The sequence below is a fragment of the Falco rusticolus genome, chromosome 20 (genome assembly GCF_015220075.1).
Source record: "Falco rusticolus isolate bFalRus1 chromosome 20, bFalRus1.pri, whole genome shotgun sequence".
NCBI lineage: Eukaryota > Metazoa > Chordata > Aves > Falconiformes > Falconidae > Falco > Falco rusticolus.
The window spans coordinates 40,804-59,721 of NC_051206.1; the positions used below are offsets into that span (position 1 = coordinate 40,804).

Sequence of the window (18,918 nt, forward strand, 5' to 3'; positions counted from 1 at the left end):
CAGGGGTTAAATGATGCAGGGGTGGTTTATGGCTGGGAAAATCCCAGTTTCATCTGGTCTGGGGGACTCTCCAGGTCTCAGTGCAAAGCCCAGGGGGTGGGGTTGACCCCACAGCTCAGGGACCACCCTGGCTTGGTCGGCTGCGGTGAATGAAGAGACGGGAGGTAGCTTGATGCAAGCAAGATGTCGATTTATTGGTGATTCTTTTACATTTACATACGTTTCTGCCTTCTGCATGTTACACACTGATTGGGTAGATCTTAAGCGTGACCTACACCGATTGGTTATCTTCTAAGACACCTCATTTAAACGATAGGTACTGATTAGTCTATCTTATTTTAGCAACAATCTCTATTCTAAGGTTGGGGGGGGGGGGGTGTCCTACTTGACTTTGGTGAATAACAAAGTTCCTCATCAGCACTATCCGTTCCCTCTTTGTCCTGCTGTATGTCCCTCTTTGTCCGTGGGGGTTGTCATTTCAACCGCTATGGCTCAAGAGTCTGCTGTTAACTTGTTCCTTTGTTGCCAGGGCTTATGCCCGACAAGTTCTAACACGTCTCCATTCCTCAGGCTAACGGTGCTGGACTCTTGTCCTTGAGGCCTTGCCCTTCAGCCGGCCCCATGTAGGACCCTCTGCCACCCTGTCCCCATGCTCACCCCGCAGCTGGGTGGGTGGCTGGTGTGGGCATCCTACAGGTGGGGGTCACCTGCAGCTCCCAGTAGCTACCCAGGGCTGCCACCTCTGCCCCAGCCACTGCCACCACTCCAGCTCACCACTGAGGCATGGCGGGGTGGGCTGTAGTGTGGCATGACATTGTGAGGTGTGGCGTGGCATTCCGTCACATGATGTGGCATGGTCTGGCACAGTGTGACATGGCATTGCATAGCATGACAAGGTCTGGCGTGCTGTTGTGTGGCATGGCATGGCACAGCATGGTGCGCCATGGTGTGGCATGACTTGGCCTGGCATGTGATGGGGTGACGTGGTGCGGCATGGTGTGGCATGGCATGGGCTGTCACAGTATGGTGTGGCATAGCATTGTGCGGCATGGCATGGCATCGCATAGCCTGCTGTGCCACACTGCGCCCTGGCACGGCAAGGCCTGGCATGGTCCGGCAAGACATGGTGCCCCGCCCCGCCCCGCCGCGCCGCGCCGCGCCGCCCCGCCCCAGGGTAACTGACGGGAACCGGGACTAACTGACGCGACCGCAGTTGCCGTGTCCCCGCCCCTCCGCGGCTTCGCCCTCGCCATTGGTGGGTTTGAAGGAGGAGGTAGCCAATGGGCGCGGCGCGGCTGTCAGAGGCGGCGGGCGGGAGGCGGCTGTGCTGAGGCGGGGGCCCGGCATGGAGCGGACAGGGGCGGCCGCGCAGGGTGAGCGGCGGGGGCCCAGCGGGTGGCGGCGCTCAGGGGCCGATGTGGGGCGGGGGACCAGGCCGGGCTGGGGACGCCCCGGCTGGGGACGCCCCGCGGGGTGCGGGCCCGCGGTGGCCCTGCGGTGGCCGGGGCAGTCGCTAGTGCCTGTGGAATGGGGGGCAGGGGGCGATCTGGGGGCTGCTGGGCTGAGCGTGACCCGAGACAGGCCTGGGGGGCTCAGTGGGGCCGGTGGGCCTGCCGGGAGCAGGGGCAGAGTGGGGGGTTGCTGGGACTTACGGGGGAGGCTCGGGTGCGCGGGGTGGCCCGTGAACGCGCGCACCGGCGTGGTTGGGGGGGCAGGCAGCGGGGGGGGTTGGGGCGCGCCTTGGGGTGCTGGGGACACCGGGGGTGCGGTGTCAAGGGAAGGGGGTGGCATAGGGGGCAGGTGGGGGGGCAGAGGTGCCCTCAGCGCCCTGGGCGCGTGGGCTGTCAGGGGAGGGGGCGCTGCCCTGGGGCTGGGGTGATGCTGCCTCCAGCCAGGCCAGGCCGTCCCGCCGCGAGATGCCCGGTACCGCAGCCAGACTGGGGGTGTCACAGGTACCCCGTGCCCCACGGCTGCGGCGCTCCTCGCTTTTCCCACCCGCCTGTGTTAGCGGTGGGCTTGGCTGCTGTGGGGCACGGGCTTGCGGGACCCACAGCTGAAGCAGGGGCACGGGCAGCATCTCCCCTTTCCTTCTGCGAACTAAGCCCCACACAGCTGAGGCGTGAGCAGCGTCACGATGCCCTGAGGATCGGGGAACTCGGGTCTCTCTATGCCAGTGAGCCCCTGGGCGATGTCATGTGCATGGAAACACTCTGGGAATTTGTGGGAACAGCATTGTCAGGCTTAGGCGGGGAGCTCAGGAGACCTCCACCGTTGTGCTGTGAATGTAAAAGAAATCCATTCTTACTGGTGCTCCAACTACCGGGGTTGTGGTGCGTGCACTGCGTTTTCCTACCATCTCTTTGCAGAGGAGCAGAGAAGACTGCTCCAGGAGCGCCTAGCAGCCAAAGCAAAGCTGAAATGCCCAAGTGCAAAGTAAGTCAGATGGATGTCGGTCCCTTCCGACCCAAATCAGTGATTCTCTGAGGTATAGCTGACTCTTCTCAGCTTGCCAGTGCCTGCCTTCCCTCCCCAGCAATTCACTAGCGTACAGAGAATTGCCTCCTGCTAGTGCCAAGCACCAGTGCTGAGGCAGCAGCTGGGAGCGGCTCTGCCCCCACAGCACCCTGGCAGCAGGAGCAAAGGGATGGCTTGAGTGCTGATGCTTCCAGCTGGTTGATCTCGTTCTCTTCTGGGTATTTTCTGAGTCTCCATGAAGCTTTCTCAGCTCAGCTCTTGGCTCTGGCGGAACGTGCCTTTTTGCCAGCTTTGTAACTGGGCCTTGAAGAATGGGTGGTTGGAGTCTCACCACTGCTTTTTACTGGCAGCTTTCAGTGGCCTTCTGGGATAGGTTAATGTTAGGAAGGGGCATTTTCAATGCAATTAAAAGGAAATAGATACAACCACCTGTTAAATGAGTTACCTGGCTCTGGGACCCCTTCTCTGTCTTGCCCAGTTCTGCTGGACCCGGGTTGTGTGCAAATACACTGCTGTGAGTGCAGCCTCCGCTTGCAAGCTGTCAGTAGCAAGGCACCTTTTTTTTTTTTTTTCAAAGCTTTTAATTGAAACAGCTGATGCACTTGGCAAACCTGAACACTTCAAAGACTCCCTGTTGCAGTGAGTATCATGATGTTGTAGTGCAAAGGAAGCCATAAAACTTCTCCATGGGGAGAGAAGATAAATGTAAGCAGGATCAGAGACCAGAAAAAGCAAATCAGTCCCTGTGGTCAGGCTCTGGAAAATGCCACTAGTATAACAGAAATGAGGTGAGAAGATTCACAATCTTTCTTTTTGGCATACTTATGTAGAATAGAGGACAATACCCAAAGTCTCTGAGCTTTTTCATTGCAGGAAAATAGCTGCACAGGCATTAATCTTCCCTAACTGCTGAGCTGTTCCCTAGCTCCAGAGCCAGAGGGGTGGGAGAACCCTGCAGCTGGCTGCTGTCAGAGGGCTGTAATTCAGCGAGGAGGACAGGGTGGGGGAAGCTGACAGCCAGGGTTGCTGTCCCACTTCCCAGCTTCACTACCAGTGCCTGGGGCAGCCGGGAGGCTGGTGAATCAGCTGCTGCAGTGCTGCGGCTCACCGTGGCAGAGTAAAACCTGGCCAGTGCACTCCAAGACACTGCTGTGACCTGCAACACTGCAGCAGCTGACTCGGATGCACCTCAGCTGTCTGCAGCACCTGGGGGGGGGCAACCCTGACACCAGCCAGCAGCAGCAGCAGGAGCCTCCAAACTATCGCCTGCCAGGGCCCCCTGCCTGCAGGAACTGTTCTGGTTACTTTTGTTGTCAGTGGAAGCTGGAAGTTTTGTGGCAGCCTTGGATGGCAGTGTTTTGAGCTGCTCTTCTGTTGCCCCACAAAAGAAAAAAAATAATGTGGTACTTCCTTGACAGCTTTTTGATTTACAAAAGCTTCTTGTAAGCTGTGACTGAGACAGCCAGCACTGTTTTAGATATTTAACCTTTTCTGCAACTGCTGTTAAATAACCTGATGTTTTGTCTGACTTCCTACAGACCCTTTATCCACGCAGCATGCTGGCCACGCTGCTCAGCAGAATTCTAATACATGCCAGAGAGCCATGGTGGTGCATCCAGAGCAACCAAGGAAGAGTGTGAAGCTTCCCACAGGGCTCATGCCAAGCACGAGCCATCCTACACAGACCGAAGGGAGCTCTCAGCTTCAAACTGTGGTTACCTAAATCCAGGAAGGAATGAGAAGCCAAAAGACTAATATGGCAAGGCAACCCATGGGAAATCCACTCAGCACACTTCCAGTTGGAAGCCTTAAGCACCACACTAGATCCCCCTAGGTGAACAGATCTTCCACAAAGCCTCCAGCCGGCCCCTGGGGACCACAGACCTGAACTCCAGCCTGAAAACAGCTGGCCCTGTGCAATGGCAAAGACCTGTGGCTAGAGGGGAGGCAAACAGGAAGGACATGAAGGTGGTGCCTCCAGGAAGCACTGCAGCATCCCGAGTAACAGTGCCCCCAAACCAGCCTCGCGGTGCACACTGCTCCAAAATTCAAGCAATTGAGAGCAAATTTAGTAGGAGAGAGAGGCCAAAGGCAAGCCAAACACAAAGGGTACAGGCTACGTGTGTTCCCAAGACCCCATCAGCTGCAGATCGGAAGTAAGTAGCAGCTCTGGCTGACTTGTCTTCACCTCCAGGGGACAGCAGAGTTTACAATGTTTAACTGGGTGAACCAGGGTCCAAAGTCCCCTTATTGGTGAACACTCGTTTGGATGTTATGCCTCAGAAAAGAGGAGGGTGAGGATGGGATCTGGTGGTACCCTGGGTTCCTCTTCTGCCACTTAAGCAAGCCAGAGGAGAATGTGCAGCTGCTCACCTCTTTTCCTTTCAAGGGAATATAAAGAATATTAATAAATATCCCCTTAAATTTACAAGGATTTTCCTTTCCCACCCTAGAGCTTGGATGTGTTTTTAAGATAGAGCAGCTGAAGTTGGCTAGAGGGAGAGTCCAAGGGAAACAGTAAACACCCCAAGGGCAGGCACAGTCTCAGTGCTGCACGCCCCCCCTACAAACTTAGCGCCAAGACATTTAAAAAAAAGAAGATACTTCAGTGACAACACTATGCAGAACTGAGGGAGCTCCATGCCACGGTGGGACGAGCCTCCCCCACTCCTGGAGGGGAGGGTGGCAGCAGGGAAGCAGGAGCAGCGTGAGCCTTCAGGATCGCATACTTGAAGACAGCCATGATGGCAGCACTGATGAGACCCGAGATGGGGACAGTGACAAACCAGGCCATGAAGATGTTGCGGAAGAGGCGCCAGTCCACCGCCTTCCTGGAACGCAGCCAGCCCACCGAGACCACAGAGCCCACCTGCCCGAGAAGCCAGGGCACAGCTCAGCATTGCACTCTGCCTGCCACCCCCCAGCCCTTCCCAGGGTGCCAAAGGAAAGCCACAGCCATGGGGCCGGGGGTCTCGCTCCAGCCCTTGGGGACCCAGCAGACCCCAGGCAGAGCAAGCAGGGTGAGGAGCTGCCATCCCAGGGCAGCAGTGGGGACAGGGCACTGAGGCACCCAGGTTCTTATGGCCGCTCAGCAGAGCCCAGGGGTCCAAAGAGGTTTTACTACCTCATCGAGTGCCCCCTCACCCAGGGGCCTCCCCCAGCCCCGGGCAGCTGCTGCCACTCCACACTGGGAAGCAAATGGCAGAGCCAAAGGCCAGCTGGAAGCCCCATTTGGGACCTCCTCCACAGCTCAGCCTTATTAGCACCAGGATTTGGGGAAAGCAGGGCTTGCACAGAGCCAGTACCATCCCCCTCCTACCTTGCAGTGGGTTGTGCTGATAGGGAGGCCAACATTGGAGGCGATCACCACCGTCAGGGCAGATGCCAGCTCAATGCTGAAGCCACTGCAAAGAGAGAAAGTGCATGAGAACCTGGGCACCAGACACCCTGCGCTGCTCAGCCCAAGCCAGAGCTGGGACTGCTCTCCCCGGGCAGACCCTGCAGAGCTGAGTCAGCTCCTCACTTGGCTCTCCAGACCCCCAGCAGTCCCAGACTGATACCCCCCCCCGGCCCCGAGGGATGCAGGAAGGTGTTACAGGGCCACACATAACCCAGCTCCACCACCCAAGCAATGAAACCCCCAACAGAACGGAGAGGGGCTCCAGGAGCAGGATGCAGCTCTAGGGCTGCCTGCAGCCTCCCCCCGCCCCAAGGCGGACCTTACCTCGATGGTGTGATGGGAGTCAGATCCTTCCCCATTGTCTGGATGACTCTCCTCCCCCAGACCCACAAGCCAATGCAAATCCCTGCACCTCCATAGAGCAGCAGCCAGATGGGAGTTGCCACTTCACCTGTCTGATAGACCAGGTAGAGTGCAACCAGGGGCCCTATGGCATTGCTGGAAGAGAAAGGAGAGCTGGTCTAGAAGGCCAGAGGCTTTGGGCAAGATGGGCACCAGCCCTAGTGCGCAACCCCGCCGCTCCTGCTGACTCAACTGACCTGACATCATTGCCACCATGAGCAAAGGAGCCAAAGCAGGCTGTGAGGATCTGCAGGAACTGGAAGAGGAGGGACACCTCAGGTCTGTCCTGGTCATGCCACTCTTCCAGGGAGCTCCTGCTGCCTTTGTGGTCACCGACTCCTGTCTCCACTTGGGCAGCGTTGAGATCCACATCAGCTGCCGGGTGGGCATCTGCCACTGCATTGCAGTAGCTGGTGTAGCTGTCCATGCGGACTCTCTTCTTGGTGTCCGCCATGGGCCAGGTCAGCTTCTCCATCTCCTCCACCTCCTTGGCCCGGAGGGAGTCCAGGGGCATGCCACAGATAGCCATGGTGTAGGAGGTGTAGCTGTTGTTGCGCCGCAGGGGCTTGTCCCCCGAGTCCCCCATGCAGTCCCCCATCTTGGCCAGGTGCAGTTTATGCAGCAGCTCCTTGTAGAGGCCAGAGTCCTTGTGCACGGTGTGGTACTGGTACTGCCCACTGGAGCTCATCTGGTGGCCCACGGCCTGGTTGAACTGGACGAGGTTGCCGTTGGGCAGCCGCATGGCTCCTGCCAAGGGGGACAGTGGGGGTTTAGCACCCAGGGGTACCTGGGGTGAGGGAAAACCACGCTGGCACCCTACGTCACCCCCCACACCCGCTCACCGCTGTCAGTGCTGGTTTCCTTCAGGTCGAGGCTGGGAAGCCTCTCCTGCTCCGGGGCCTCCTCCAGGTCCCCCAGGTTGAAGGAGACTGTCCTCTCCTCCACCACTGCCCGGTGGGGTGCAGCTGACCCCACATCAGCAACGGGGCTCTTGGCATCACCCAGGGGCACCCGGGGCTCGTCGTGGTCCTCCTTGGGGCTGATGTTCTTCTCCATCAAGGGGCTTTCAGAAGGGCTTGATTTGATCTCACCTACAAAGGGAGGCAGCTGCCATCAAACCCCTTCCCGACACCAGGAACAAGCCCACACCCCTCACCACTCGGATTTATGCCAGCCAAATAAAATTCACAGCTTCGCCCCCATCCTGAACTTTGGAAACTGCTGGGCAGTCGCACCTTGTCCCAGGCACAACAGCCAAACAGTCACAGGCCAGCTCATCTCCTATTTTTAGGCCCTACCCACCCACACCGGGTGTGGTGAGCACCGTTATGGGGCTTTTATGCAGCAGAGGTTCCTCTTCAAGCCATGTTTGTCCCATCTCCATTCCCGGCAGCCGTGGGATGCTCTGGACCCGCTTCGGGGCAGCTGCAGCCCTGAGGCTGATGGGAAGGTGCCCAGAAGAGCCCAGCTCCTCCACCAGCCCACGAGCCCCAGCCCGCTGGGAGGACTTGCCCGCCTGGGCTCCTCTCCAGCACCCACTGGTGGGTGACAAACCCAAACCGGAGCCGGTCCCCACCTCCCAAGGGCAGCCTGGTTTCCTGTCCCACTGGGAGAGCCAAGCCAGCAGCACCAAGCCCTGCATGCTGAGGCTGCTACACCCCCTCTACCAGGAAAAGCATGTTTTCTCCAGGTGAAAACATGAGATGAGGTCAGCTCCTTCAGACAACAACAAAAACCCACTTCCTTGTCACAAACATGACCATCTTCTACCCAGTTTGCTCACTGCAAGGGCCAGGCTGTGGCCTCCAGCCCCTCACCCTGGTATCAAGCCTCTGCAGAGCCCACATCCCCCTGCACCAGCGCCGCCCCACAGCAGAGCGGGGCTCTCCAGCAGGCAGGGGAGCCTGGCTGGCAGGCAGGCAGGAGTTAAGCCGAAGCTTGAACAGCTGGAAGATTGTCAAGGGCAGCCATAAAGCTGTTAGTCACACCCCAATTACACCAGTCTGACAAGGACACTGGTTATCCCCTCATCTCCAGTTCTGCAAGTGCCCCAGACTGCACACAAAATTTATATGCAAGACCACACACAGACTCCAGGAGAGCTGCCTGTACTTTTCAGGAGGCAGAGCTCGGGACTGCTCTTTTGGATGCCTTTCAATTTTTTTTTTTTTTTTTTGGCTACAGGGAAAGGATTTCATCAGCTTACACAGCTTTAAACTTGTGATCTGCATCTGCCAGGCCAAAGACCGATCAGCAGGTATGCAGAGGATTAAAGGTTACACTGGTTAACAGGCTGGTTGTCTCCCGCCTTCTCTTCTTTCTCTATTCAGCAGTGAAATCAGGCTGTTCAATATTGCCTGCTGTCCGGTGCAGCCCAAGGAGAGGCTGCCTTGCTGAGGGATCAGCTGCCAGGCACCACTCAGCAGCACAACAACTACTTCAAGGGGTATTTTGGGGCCCCGGGGAGCCGCTTGCTGGTATGGCTGCGGGGTAGGTGCATGCAGGTCCAGCTCAATGGGATGTGCTCCAGTGACTCGGAGTTTGCAGAGCAGCTTAAGCTCTAACTGAAGCTGAGGATCCCTGCTAGTAACAGCCCTGGGGCTAGTGAGATCTCCCACTGGGAAAGTAAGTTGGTTAGTTCAAGCACACCCTTCCCCAAGGGATCGCAAAAAGGGAGGCATTACTTACGTTCGATTTTCTTCTTCATTCTCGGACATACAAAGAACCAGACGACGAGAGCACAGACAACAGCACTCCCCACCGAAATTAGGAGGATACCCCACAGAGGAAGTTTGTCAAAGCCCAGCACTAGGAAATAAAACAACGGATCTTTGAAAACCTCCGGGCAAAAGCCTCCTTCACGCATGACTTTGCTCTTCCCGGCACGGGGACTCCATCACCTGCAACACCCCTGAGCTAATGTGCCTGCCAGGGAGAAATGCCACTGGAAAGCCAGCACTGGCCACAATGAAACCAAGCGCTTCACTTGCACAGAAGCCCCCCTCCCCCCTAGTTACAGTCTCCCCCACCCACAAGCTGGCCTTTCACATGGGCAGACACTTTCCCCTCCCTCCCGCAGCCAAACCAAATCAGGGACTGGTGCGTGCCCTGAGCAGAGACAGGAGACAACTCACAACCCTTGTCTCCTCTCTTGCTGCAATGTCAAAGAAAAAAACAACAAACCACGCAGCACGGCTGCTGCAGCAGCAGCACCACTTCCCCGTCAGGGAGAAGACATGCAGGACCTGGGCTGCTCCCACCAGAGACCCATTAACTCCTCCCGCTGCAGGGGGAAGATGGTTCTCCTGCTCCTGTGTCCCTAGGAACTTAAGCTCAAGTTTCAAGGCATTTGAGGTGTTACCTGACCCAGTTACAAGCATTCCCACATGCAGTGTGACTTTTAGCAGAGGCTCTGCATTATAGAGCCAGCCGCAGCCACACCCTGAAGCCCCCCCCCCCCCCCACGGGACTATCAGGTGCTGTGACCGACCACTCAACTCCCTATTCCTGCTGCAGGCCATACCCGACTGCTCTTAACACACCACCAGCAACATCACAGCTACTCTAGCCACACATTTGGCTACTCGTTTACAGTGAGCCTGGCTCCCTGCAGGCTGCAAGCCCTGCATTTAAGCGGCACAGAGCTCCCCCAGCTCTCCTGCAGCACAGGGCTCAGGATAAACATGAATCCACCTTGGGGGTGGCCAAGTGATGAAGTGATCTTGGAGCAGCACCGCAGCAGCCTCACCTTCTCCCCCAGGCCGGGAAGCCAAGGAAGGGGAGGCTGACTTCCCTCCAGAACATTTTCCAGCCACTGTTTACAGAGGAAGCCCTGCAGAGCCAGGGCTGACTGCTCTCACCCCACCTCCGGCAGCTCCTCCACAACAGGAAACCGATGCTCAGACCAAAAGCGGCTCACACCAAGTCATCCCGACAGATGGAGGTTACGGAGCCTCCAGCTCCACAGGCAACGCCACCCTCCCCTGCCAAGCCCTCTCCTAGTCCTGCCCACGACATGTCCCCCTGCACAAGAGCCAAACAAGCATTTCAATTTGGCCTTTCAGACTGAAGTACGAACTCCTCTTATCAGTACAGGTGCCAGCTCTTCTTGCCAGGGATAGTGAGTTTATTCTGAGGGACAAAGTGAATCGGGAGGCACGGCCTCCATCCCTGCTCCTAGTCTTGCTAGTGGCAGCCCGAGGAGTCTCTTCAGCTGCAGCCGGGTACCTGAGCTTTAGCACAGGTGAGAGAAGGGAAGAGGAAGCCAAGTTATCTGCTAGTCCTGTGCAGTCTAAGGAGAAAGGTCTGGAGGGGTTTAGTTTGAGCAGGTCTCTTTGGCTGGGCAACTATCTAGCCCAGAACTCAGCGCACACTAGCCTGCAGCCTTCTGTAACTGGCACAGGCCAGCCACCTTCTAGGAGATTTCAGCCCTGTAAAGCAAAAAAGGGGTAAATCGTGCATTTAATGGAGGTTTTGTAAAGCACACAAAAGTTAAGGTTCAATTTTTCTGACAGGTACTTACAAGGTGCACCGGTGTACATGATGGAGAAGAGGTTGATCCCCACGGTACAGGCATAGAAGACTGGCAAAGCTCGCAAACCATTGGGAACAGGATCTGCCTGCAAAACAAGGATCAGTGCTGCAGAAAGCCAGACCTCGAGGGCTGTGCAGCTGTCGGAGCCACCAAAGCAACACCCCCTTCCCAAAAGGGGGTCTGCACCTTCAGTCAACTGCTGACAGCAGCTCAGACACCACGCTCCTGCAAGCTCTGCCAAAAGCCAAAGCTCCCAACAGCTTCTGGATAATAACCCACGGGGCTGGCACTGTCAGACCACCCCAGCAGCCTGGGGACAGAGAAGGTGGCAGAACACTAGGGATCCCATGAGGCTCCCCAGGGACCAAGAACAGGCACAGCCAAGTGTCCCACCACTCCAACGTGGAGCATCTCATCTGTGCCTGCAGCTAGGGGCTGCCTTGCTCCTGAACCCTTCCTAAGGCTCTCCAGCCTCTGGCTGCATTTAGGTTTTCTTTCAATTCCCCAGGCACTTTCAGACAAAATAGTCTGTCAGACAAAGCCTTTACCTCTTTCCAGCCGACTTGGACAAAATAGGAGTCCATTACTCACAAAGCAGCTTATCTGGCCACATACCTGCACAGAGAGGCCCTCACCCGAGCAGCAGGAGGACTTAATCTCCGCTGCTGCTGCCCAGCAATCAGGGTCTAGCATTGGTACAAACACACCAAGCCTTACCAAATGCCAAGCAGGACGGAGCAACCAAACTATTCAGCACCAGAATGAAGCATGACAGGGCCAGCCCAGCTTTGAAAAGCCAGTTACGCAAGGTTACTCTGACAGCAGTGACGCTAAACTGTTTTTAAGGGCTGCCAGGTAGAGAGAACAGCAGCGATAAGATCTGAACATCTCTGGAACCAGAAATAGTTAGATCTAGGATTTCAAATAATTGAAGTTAGCCTCAAACATACAGATGGAAATGCTGGAGCTCCTCTGTACAGCTGGCTGGGTACCCCTGCTCTGTGCTAGCAGCATCCTGTGCTCCACGGTAGTCATCATCATCTCAGAAGGATGAGGCTTAACACCGCCACCTCCATTTCAAGCAGCTTTGGGTGCCCGATACCTCTTCCTGGGCTTTCGGACACTCCCAACAGTGGGAGCGTGTTCCTGGAGCCAGCCCAGGTGCCTCTCACTGTACCTGGGGCCCCAGATGGGAGGAAAGGACAGTCTGCGCAGCACCGGGGACAGTCCTGGCCCTCCTGGTTTAAATAAAGCCATCACTGTTGGTCATTACCTTCACCTGCAGCCTGACACATGAGGAGGTCCTGCCTTGCACCAGGACTTAGGAAAAGCCTGACAAGCAGGTCTGACCTTATCAGTTCTGGGCTACTTCCCGGCTTGGGAATTACAGCTGCTTCTGCCAAGGCCAGGCCCACATATTTTGGAGGAGGTGAAGTGCTGCCTCCTCACCTCCTGGGCTCCACATCTCATTTTCCCACCCCTTCAGCCCTTCCCAAAGGAGTCCTGAAGGGCTCACCCAACTGTCAACCCAAGGACGGATGTGCCTGGCAAAACCCTGGTGCATGGAAGCCACCCAACCACTGCAATGGGCAGACAAGGGAGCACCTGGGAGCCCCAAAAGCCATCAGAAAGCAGAGTGGGCAGCTCTTACCTTACGGAGGATGAACCTCCGGACAAGGAAGAAGAGGATGGCAGACATGATGCCTGAAAGGAGGGGCGAGACGAACCAGGACAACACTAGGAGAGAAGAGGCACAATCAGCATCCCACTGCTGGAAGGGGAAGCCCAGGGGGCACACGGAGGCCATCACATGAGCCGGGCTTACCGATCTTTAGCAGCTCGGACCACTTGACACCTTCTTGCCCTTTGGCCACCAGTGAAAAGCCAATGGTTGCTCCAACAATGCAGTGGGTACCTGAAATGGGGAGCCTCAAGAACGAAGCCACTAGCTGCCACACAGCAGATCCTGGAGCAGGAGGAGAAGCCTGGTAAGAAAGCCATCGCCGGGGCACCCTGGGGTACACTGCTCCCCCATCTTGCCCCCCCTCCCCCCCTCCTCACCAAACATGGCACTGATCGAACCCGCCATCAGCAGCTGCTGTGTGGAGTTGTACATCTCCACATCAATCAGTCCCTTCCGGATGGTCTCACTGACTTTGGCTCCCAGGAGGACGGAGCCCAGCGTCTCAAAGATGCTGGCGAGGATGCAGGCTTGCCGGAGGGTCACAACCCCCGAGCCCACCGCCGTGCCGAAGGAGTTGGCCACATCGTTGGCACCGACGGAGAAGGCCAGTACAAAAGCGATGATGAAGCCCAGGACCAGCATCCAGAGGAAGTCCTCCATGGGGAGGAGTGGCGCCGTGGGGGTCGGGTCCATGGTTTGGGGGGAGCTGGGCGAGGTGCTAATAAATTAGGTATAAAATTAAATACAGCGGGGGGTGGCGGGGTCGCTATAGGGCGTGGGGTGGCTCCGCCGTCCTACGGCCCCGGCGGCCGCGGGGACTGGGGACCGGATTCCGCGCCATGGCCTGCGCCACTCTTCATCCTGCAGGAGAGACGGGGCTCAGCGGGGCCGCCGGGATAACGGCCCTTCCCGCGCCCGGTAACGGCCCTTCCCGCCGCCATGTGCCCGCCCTACCCCCGCCCAGCACCATCGCCCAAGGCCACCGCTCACCGGCAGGGCCGGGCCAAGCCGCACTCACCGGGAAGCTGCCAGGAAGGGCCGAGGCCTGGGCCTGTCCGTGTCCGCACCCACTCTGTGCCCACGCCGCGCCACCCCCGCCCGGTGCCGCCGTCGCCCTTTAACGGCTCCCGCCGTCACACGTGACCTCCGCCCCGCCCCTCCCACCTGACGCCTGCGCCGCGCGAGACCGCCATTGGCCCGCTCGTCGCCGGGGCGGGGCGGGGTCGCGCCGCCATTGGGCACCGCTCAGCGCAGAGCCCCCGCCCCGCCCCCGCCCGCCGCCGCGCCCCCGCGCGGGCAGCGCGCCCCGACACCACGTGCGCGCTCAGTGGCGCCCCGAGCGGAGCGGGAGAGCCCGGCACCGGCACTGGACGTCACGGCCAGACCCAGGCACCGGCACCGGCACCGGCACGGGACGGCCTGACACAGGCACCGGCACCGGCACCGGCACCGGCACCGGCACCGGCACCGGCATGGTCTGGTCTGACACAGGCACGGGGTCAGCTCCAGTGCAGCCTGGCACTGGCCTGGCTCAGCTCTGGCACAGTTTGGCCCTTGTGTGGCACAGCCTGGCACGGGTGTGGGCTCTGGCCCGGCCCGGCATGGGTGTGGGGCTGGCTCAGCTCTGGCACTGCCTGGCACGGGCGTGGGCTCAGTTCTGGCATGGTCCAATATGGGTTTGGGATCGGCTTGGCTCCAGCATGGATTGGCATGGATGGGCAGAGGTGTGGGCTTGGCTCCAGCATGGTCTGCTTTGGGTCCATGTGGGTCTGGCCCCCATCCGGCACGGTCCGGCATAGCCCCAGAGTGGCCCTGGCACGGCTTGGCACCAGGCACAGCACTTGTGGCACACCGGCTCGGGGGGGCACCGACCCACAGACCACCAGACCAGCACCATGGTGCAGCCAGGTGCTGCTCTAGGCTCTGAATCTGCATCACACACAGGCTGTGGGCCAGCACCCAGCAGCAGCACCAGCCTGGGGGGCACTTGGCCATGGGGGCATCCCCCTTGCCCTGGAGCACAGCCCAGCTTTCCCCCACCAGCAAAGGCCCCATGCAGGGACCAAAACTGAGTCCCACCAGGACCAACTGCCGCACCTGGCCTGGGGGATCCTGTGAGGTCCCAGTGGATTCATAGGTCCCCCCAGCCCCCCTGCCTGGGTGGCACAGCCAGGGTGCACCCCTGCGTGCTGCTGGTGCACCCACCCCCCATGGACATGTGTGCACACACAGCCCCCATGTACACACACGCATGCTGAGTGCACACATGTGCCCCCAGGAGGGCCAGTGCCCATTCCCACCTTGGGGTGACCATTGCCCGGCAGGAACCGCGGCTCAGTGGGCAGAGCCACGATGTTCCAGCCCCAGGGCAGTGGGTCAGCCTGGCATGGGGAGCTGGGGTGGCCGGTGGGTGGTTGTGTCCATGGTTCATCGGCTCAGTGCCGGCTGGGGCTGGTCCGTCACAAGCTGCTGCACTGCTGGGCTGCCGGTGACGTGGGCCTGTGGATGGCACCCGGTGGGGGGAAGCGTCCGGGGTGCCCCGGCCCTGCTGCCCCACTGCCCCTGTGTCACTGGGCCAGAGTCCATCCTGTGTCCCTGCAGGCCCTGTGTCCCCAGCTACATGTGGTGCTGGGTGTGCGGAGCCGCAGCGTGGCCCAGCGTGGGCCTGAGGGGTGAGGGGGCGCGTGTGCCTGGAGCCTGGGGTCCCCTTTCCTCTCTCAGCCCCCTGAGGAGGTAGTAGGGGATCAGCCTGCACCCTTACACCATCCCTGTCCTGCATTCCTGTCACCCCTGGGTGGCCCCATCTGCCCTAGATGGGCGAGTCTGTGGGGGAAACTGAGACAAGAGCCCCTGGATGAAGCTGGCAAAAAACATGGCCTGGGCTCCTGGATCCCATCCCCCTGCACCCCCAAAGCTAGGAGAGCACCGAGGTGCATCTGCATCCCTGCAGGGGCAGAGGCAGCCTGGGGGTGCATTGCTGAGCATGTGGGGTGCAGCACAGAGGGTGTGGGATGTGAGGCTGAGCGCTGAGAAGTGTGGCACTGAGCATAGGGGGTGCAGCAGTGGGCACGAGGTGCAGCACTGAACAAAAGGGGGTGCAGGGCCACATACATTCGGAGCAGCATCAAGCACACGGGGTGCAGTGCTGAGCACACAGGGTGCAGTGCCAAGGATGCACTGGGGAATGAGCAGGCTGAGTGCCTTTCCTAGATGCCTCCAGGTGAATTCGTAGTGTGAGGACCCAACAGGAGTCAGCAGCACTGAAGTGCTGGCAGGAGCTGGATCTCAATGAGCTTTGAACAGTCGTGATGGGGAGAGCTTCCCGAGGAAGAGAGTACAATGTCACTCCTGCCTTAAAGGAGCCCTCTAGCGATGGTATAGCCATTTCCACCACATTCAGCCCCAACGTTTTTCCCAGCCAAGTAAATTTGAGGCTCCATCCCTTGGCTACTGAAGGCAGCGGACATTTTAATTTCCTCTTTTAATGCCTTAACCTCTGCCATCTCCATCAGTACCCTGGGGGGAATACCAGCAGGCCCCCTCGGCTCATCAATGCCGAGCTGATACGGCTGCTCTCTGGCAATATCAGCACCCAAACAAACGGAAAGTCACTATTCCCGCACTCATTCTACTCTGTCTTGGAGGATCAGGCAGCCCACAGTCTAACAGTATTCTGAAAGACAGAGGCAAAGCATTGAATCCCTCACTTTTCCCTCATCCCTATTCCTCAGGTGACCACCATCAGCAAGTAGCGCTCCAATGCTTTTGTTAGGCCTCTGGCCATGAACATTAATTCCAACCCCCTTCTTGCTGTCAGACACAGCCCTGGCCAGTTGCAGCCCTCCCCGAGCTTTGGCCTTTTAAGTCTCCTCCCGGCAGATGGTAGCCTCAGCTCTGGCATCTTCCTGTGAAGCCTGACCTCGCTTCCAGTGATTGTGTGATTCCTTTTTCCTCTGGAGCTCTGCAAGCATCTCCCTGTTCAGCCTGGCCAGCCTTCAGCCCCGCTAGCCTGATGTCCAACACAGGGCAATTGCCTGCTCCTGAGCTTCTCCAAGATGCTTCTTCAAAACTGACTGGCACTCACCGATTCCTGAGCCCTCAACAGCGGGTTCCCAGGGCACTCTGCCAAGTGCCTCCCTGAGCAGCAGAATGCTTGCTCTCTCAAACTCCAGGGGAGAAACTCTGCTGTCTGTTTTTTCTCATTACACTGCCCATTTCGAAGTCAACCATCCCACGATCACTGTGGTCGAGACCATCTCGCCTCCCATGAAAAGGCGTCAGGGTTGTGCAGCCCAAGAGCTTCATTGCTAGCAGGATCCAAAGGCAAGGGGAAGGACAGTGAGAGCCCACACATAGCAGTGGTACTGGGTAACCTGGGCACAGGTTTCTGCCACCATTCCTGAGGCCTTTGGGGACCCGACACCTCTGCGTGCGCAGGGAGACGCGACACCCAGTGTGGCTCTAAGTCCCACCCTGGCAGTGGGCCAGGAGCCGGCAGAGGCTCCAACAGCAGCAGCAGGCACAGCTGGGCCAGCTGGGCTCGGTTTCCTGCGGCGCGGCTGCTCACGGGCACGGGCCCCGGCCCGGCCCAGGCCGCCCACCCCCGGCCCGGCTCGGCTCCGCGGTGAGGGGCGGCGGGGCTGAGGCACCGAGGGAAGCGCAGAGCCCCCGCGCCGCTGGCTGGGACCTGCCCGCCGGCAGCCAGCGGCCAGCAGGAAGGGCAGAGCATCGGGCCGCCCCCCGCACCGCCGCCGCGGGCCCAGGGCCGCCCCCCGGCCCCCGCCACAACGAGCCGCTGCCGCACCACCCGCCGCCACGGCGCCAAGCTCGCCCAGCGTCACTTCCGCCACCGCCACGTCCCGCGGCCCCGCCCCCTGGGATGAGGCCCCGCCCCCTGTGCGGCGGGGGGGCGCAGCGCCGCCTAGCGGCGCGGCAAAGACAGCGCGGCGGCGGCAGGCGGGCGGCAGGGACCCCGCGGGAGGCAGGAGGGGGGAGCCTGGGGGGGAACCGGTGTGGGGAGGGGGGATTGTTGGGGCAGGAAACCGTCGTGAGAGGAGGAAACCATTGTGGGAGTGGGGAACGCTCGTGGGGGGTGGGAATCCTTTGTCAGGATGTGAAACCAACATTGGGATGGGAAGCCTCTGGGATGGGAAACCATCGTGGGGCTGGGAAACCACCGTGGGGGTGAGAAACCGTCGTGGGAGTGGGAAACCCTCATGGGGCTGAGGAACCATCGTTGGGATGGGAAACCATCACTGAGGACAATAGGATGGGAAATCATTGAGGTGGGAAGTTCCAGTATGAAGAATGAAACCATCGCAAGGGTGGCTGAAGCAGGTTCTGGCAGAAAGATCGCCATGGGGATGGACCCCCCAGAACACTGTCCACAACAACCCCCCACTGACCAACACCAGAGCAGGTACAGCAGCAGGCTCCTGCTCCTCGTGGGGCCCCTGACTGCCAGGTTAACCCCCCACCAGCTCTGCCTGCCAATATCTTGCCCCATCACCCCTCCTTGCTCCCCCCGACAGAGAGGTTCCTTCTCCAGCTGTGATGGCATCAGAGGTGCCTGGCGTGAGCTTCACCGCCCTGGCCATGCCGCCAGGGACACTGGTGCCCCACCAGCCGATGGGGCCAGGGTGCAGGGGAAGCCCCTGTACCCCGTGGGCTCCTGTTTGCTTCACATTGCTGCCCACCCTGGCCCCACCACCTGCTACCCCACGGCTCAGCACTGGGCATGGAGCCCCACTGTGCTCCATGCCCTGCCCAGCAGTGCCCAGAACCTGGCGGAGGCTTTTCTGAGCTGGCAGGGGACATCCCACAGGTGCAGGACCAGCAGCCATTCACCATGGACATGACCAGCATCCATGATATGCTGGCTTGGCTCAACACTGGTGACGGCGAGGACACCATCCCTGATGTCCCCTGCCGCAGCCAGCTGCCCGACTTGGAGTCAGGGTGGAGGGTGACTGCCCCAAGGACTGAGTAGTGACAGCGATGCTGAGGGACACTGACCCCTCCTGGGGCAAGGTAGTGATGTCTCCCTTGCTGCAGCCCCAGAGGGACCAGGGTGGGCTGGCAGCGGTCCTCCCCACCTGGCTGCCAGAGAGGCCCATGAAGCCCTCTCAGGAGAGTCCTGTGGAGACTTCACAGGAGAGTTCTCCAGAGAGTCTCACAGAGAGTTCAGAGGGCACCGATGTACACTTTTATGGGGAGCCCCCTGAAGGGTCACCCAGAGGGTCCCCTGAAGAATCCCCTGAAGAGACCCCTGAGGGTCCCCAGACACTCTCCTGCAGCAGCATCCTTCCCCATCCATCGCCGGCAGGTTCTGCAGAACCCACTGTCTCCGGGCAGCAGTGCAGAGCAACTGGCCAAGCTGGAAGGTGCGAACACCTCAGCTCACCTGGGGGGCATTGGAAGGGG

At 59.3% G+C, this 18,918-nt stretch overlaps 1 protein-coding gene and 1 long non-coding RNA gene across 5 annotated transcripts; one reads left to right on the top strand and one right to left on the bottom strand.

Moving 5' to 3' along the window:
- The first annotated feature begins 149 nt into the window (after positions 1-149).
- Positions 150-5,062, top strand: LOC119140334. 3 transcript variants are annotated; one of them, XR_005101594.1, is made up of 3 exons: positions 150-1,373; positions 2,367-2,433; positions 3,053-5,062. It is a non-coding gene; the product is annotated as an uncharacterized LOC119140334 (long non-coding RNA). The 3 variants fall into 3 exon arrangements; XR_005101593.1 differs by having other exon boundaries at positions 156-1,373; positions 2,103-2,433; XR_005101592.1 differs by lacking the exon at positions 150-1,373 and having other exon boundaries at positions 1,784-2,433.
- SLC20A1 (solute carrier family 20 member 1) lies at positions 3,047-13,631 on the bottom strand. 2 transcript variants are annotated; one of them, XM_037371586.1, is made up of 11 exons: positions 13,514-13,631; positions 12,873-13,356; positions 12,637-12,777; positions 12,463-12,548; positions 10,800-10,896; positions 8,966-9,085; positions 7,120-7,368; positions 6,475-7,024; positions 6,200-6,373; positions 5,795-5,879; positions 3,268-5,344 (listed from the first exon to the last, which is right to left on the bottom strand). In XM_037371586.1, the coding sequence occupies exons 2-11, from the start codon at positions 13,186-13,188 to the stop codon at positions 5,093-5,095; spliced, it is 2,070 nt and encodes a 689-aa protein (XP_037227483.1). In that variant the 5' UTR covers positions 13,189-13,356; positions 13,514-13,631; the 3' UTR covers positions 3,268-5,092. The 2 variants fall into 2 exon arrangements, with proteins under 2 accessions (XP_037227484.1, XP_037227483.1); XM_037371587.1 differs by lacking the exon at positions 8,966-9,085 and having other exon boundaries at positions 3,047-5,344.
- Positions 13,632-18,918: the final 5,287 nt, after the last annotated feature.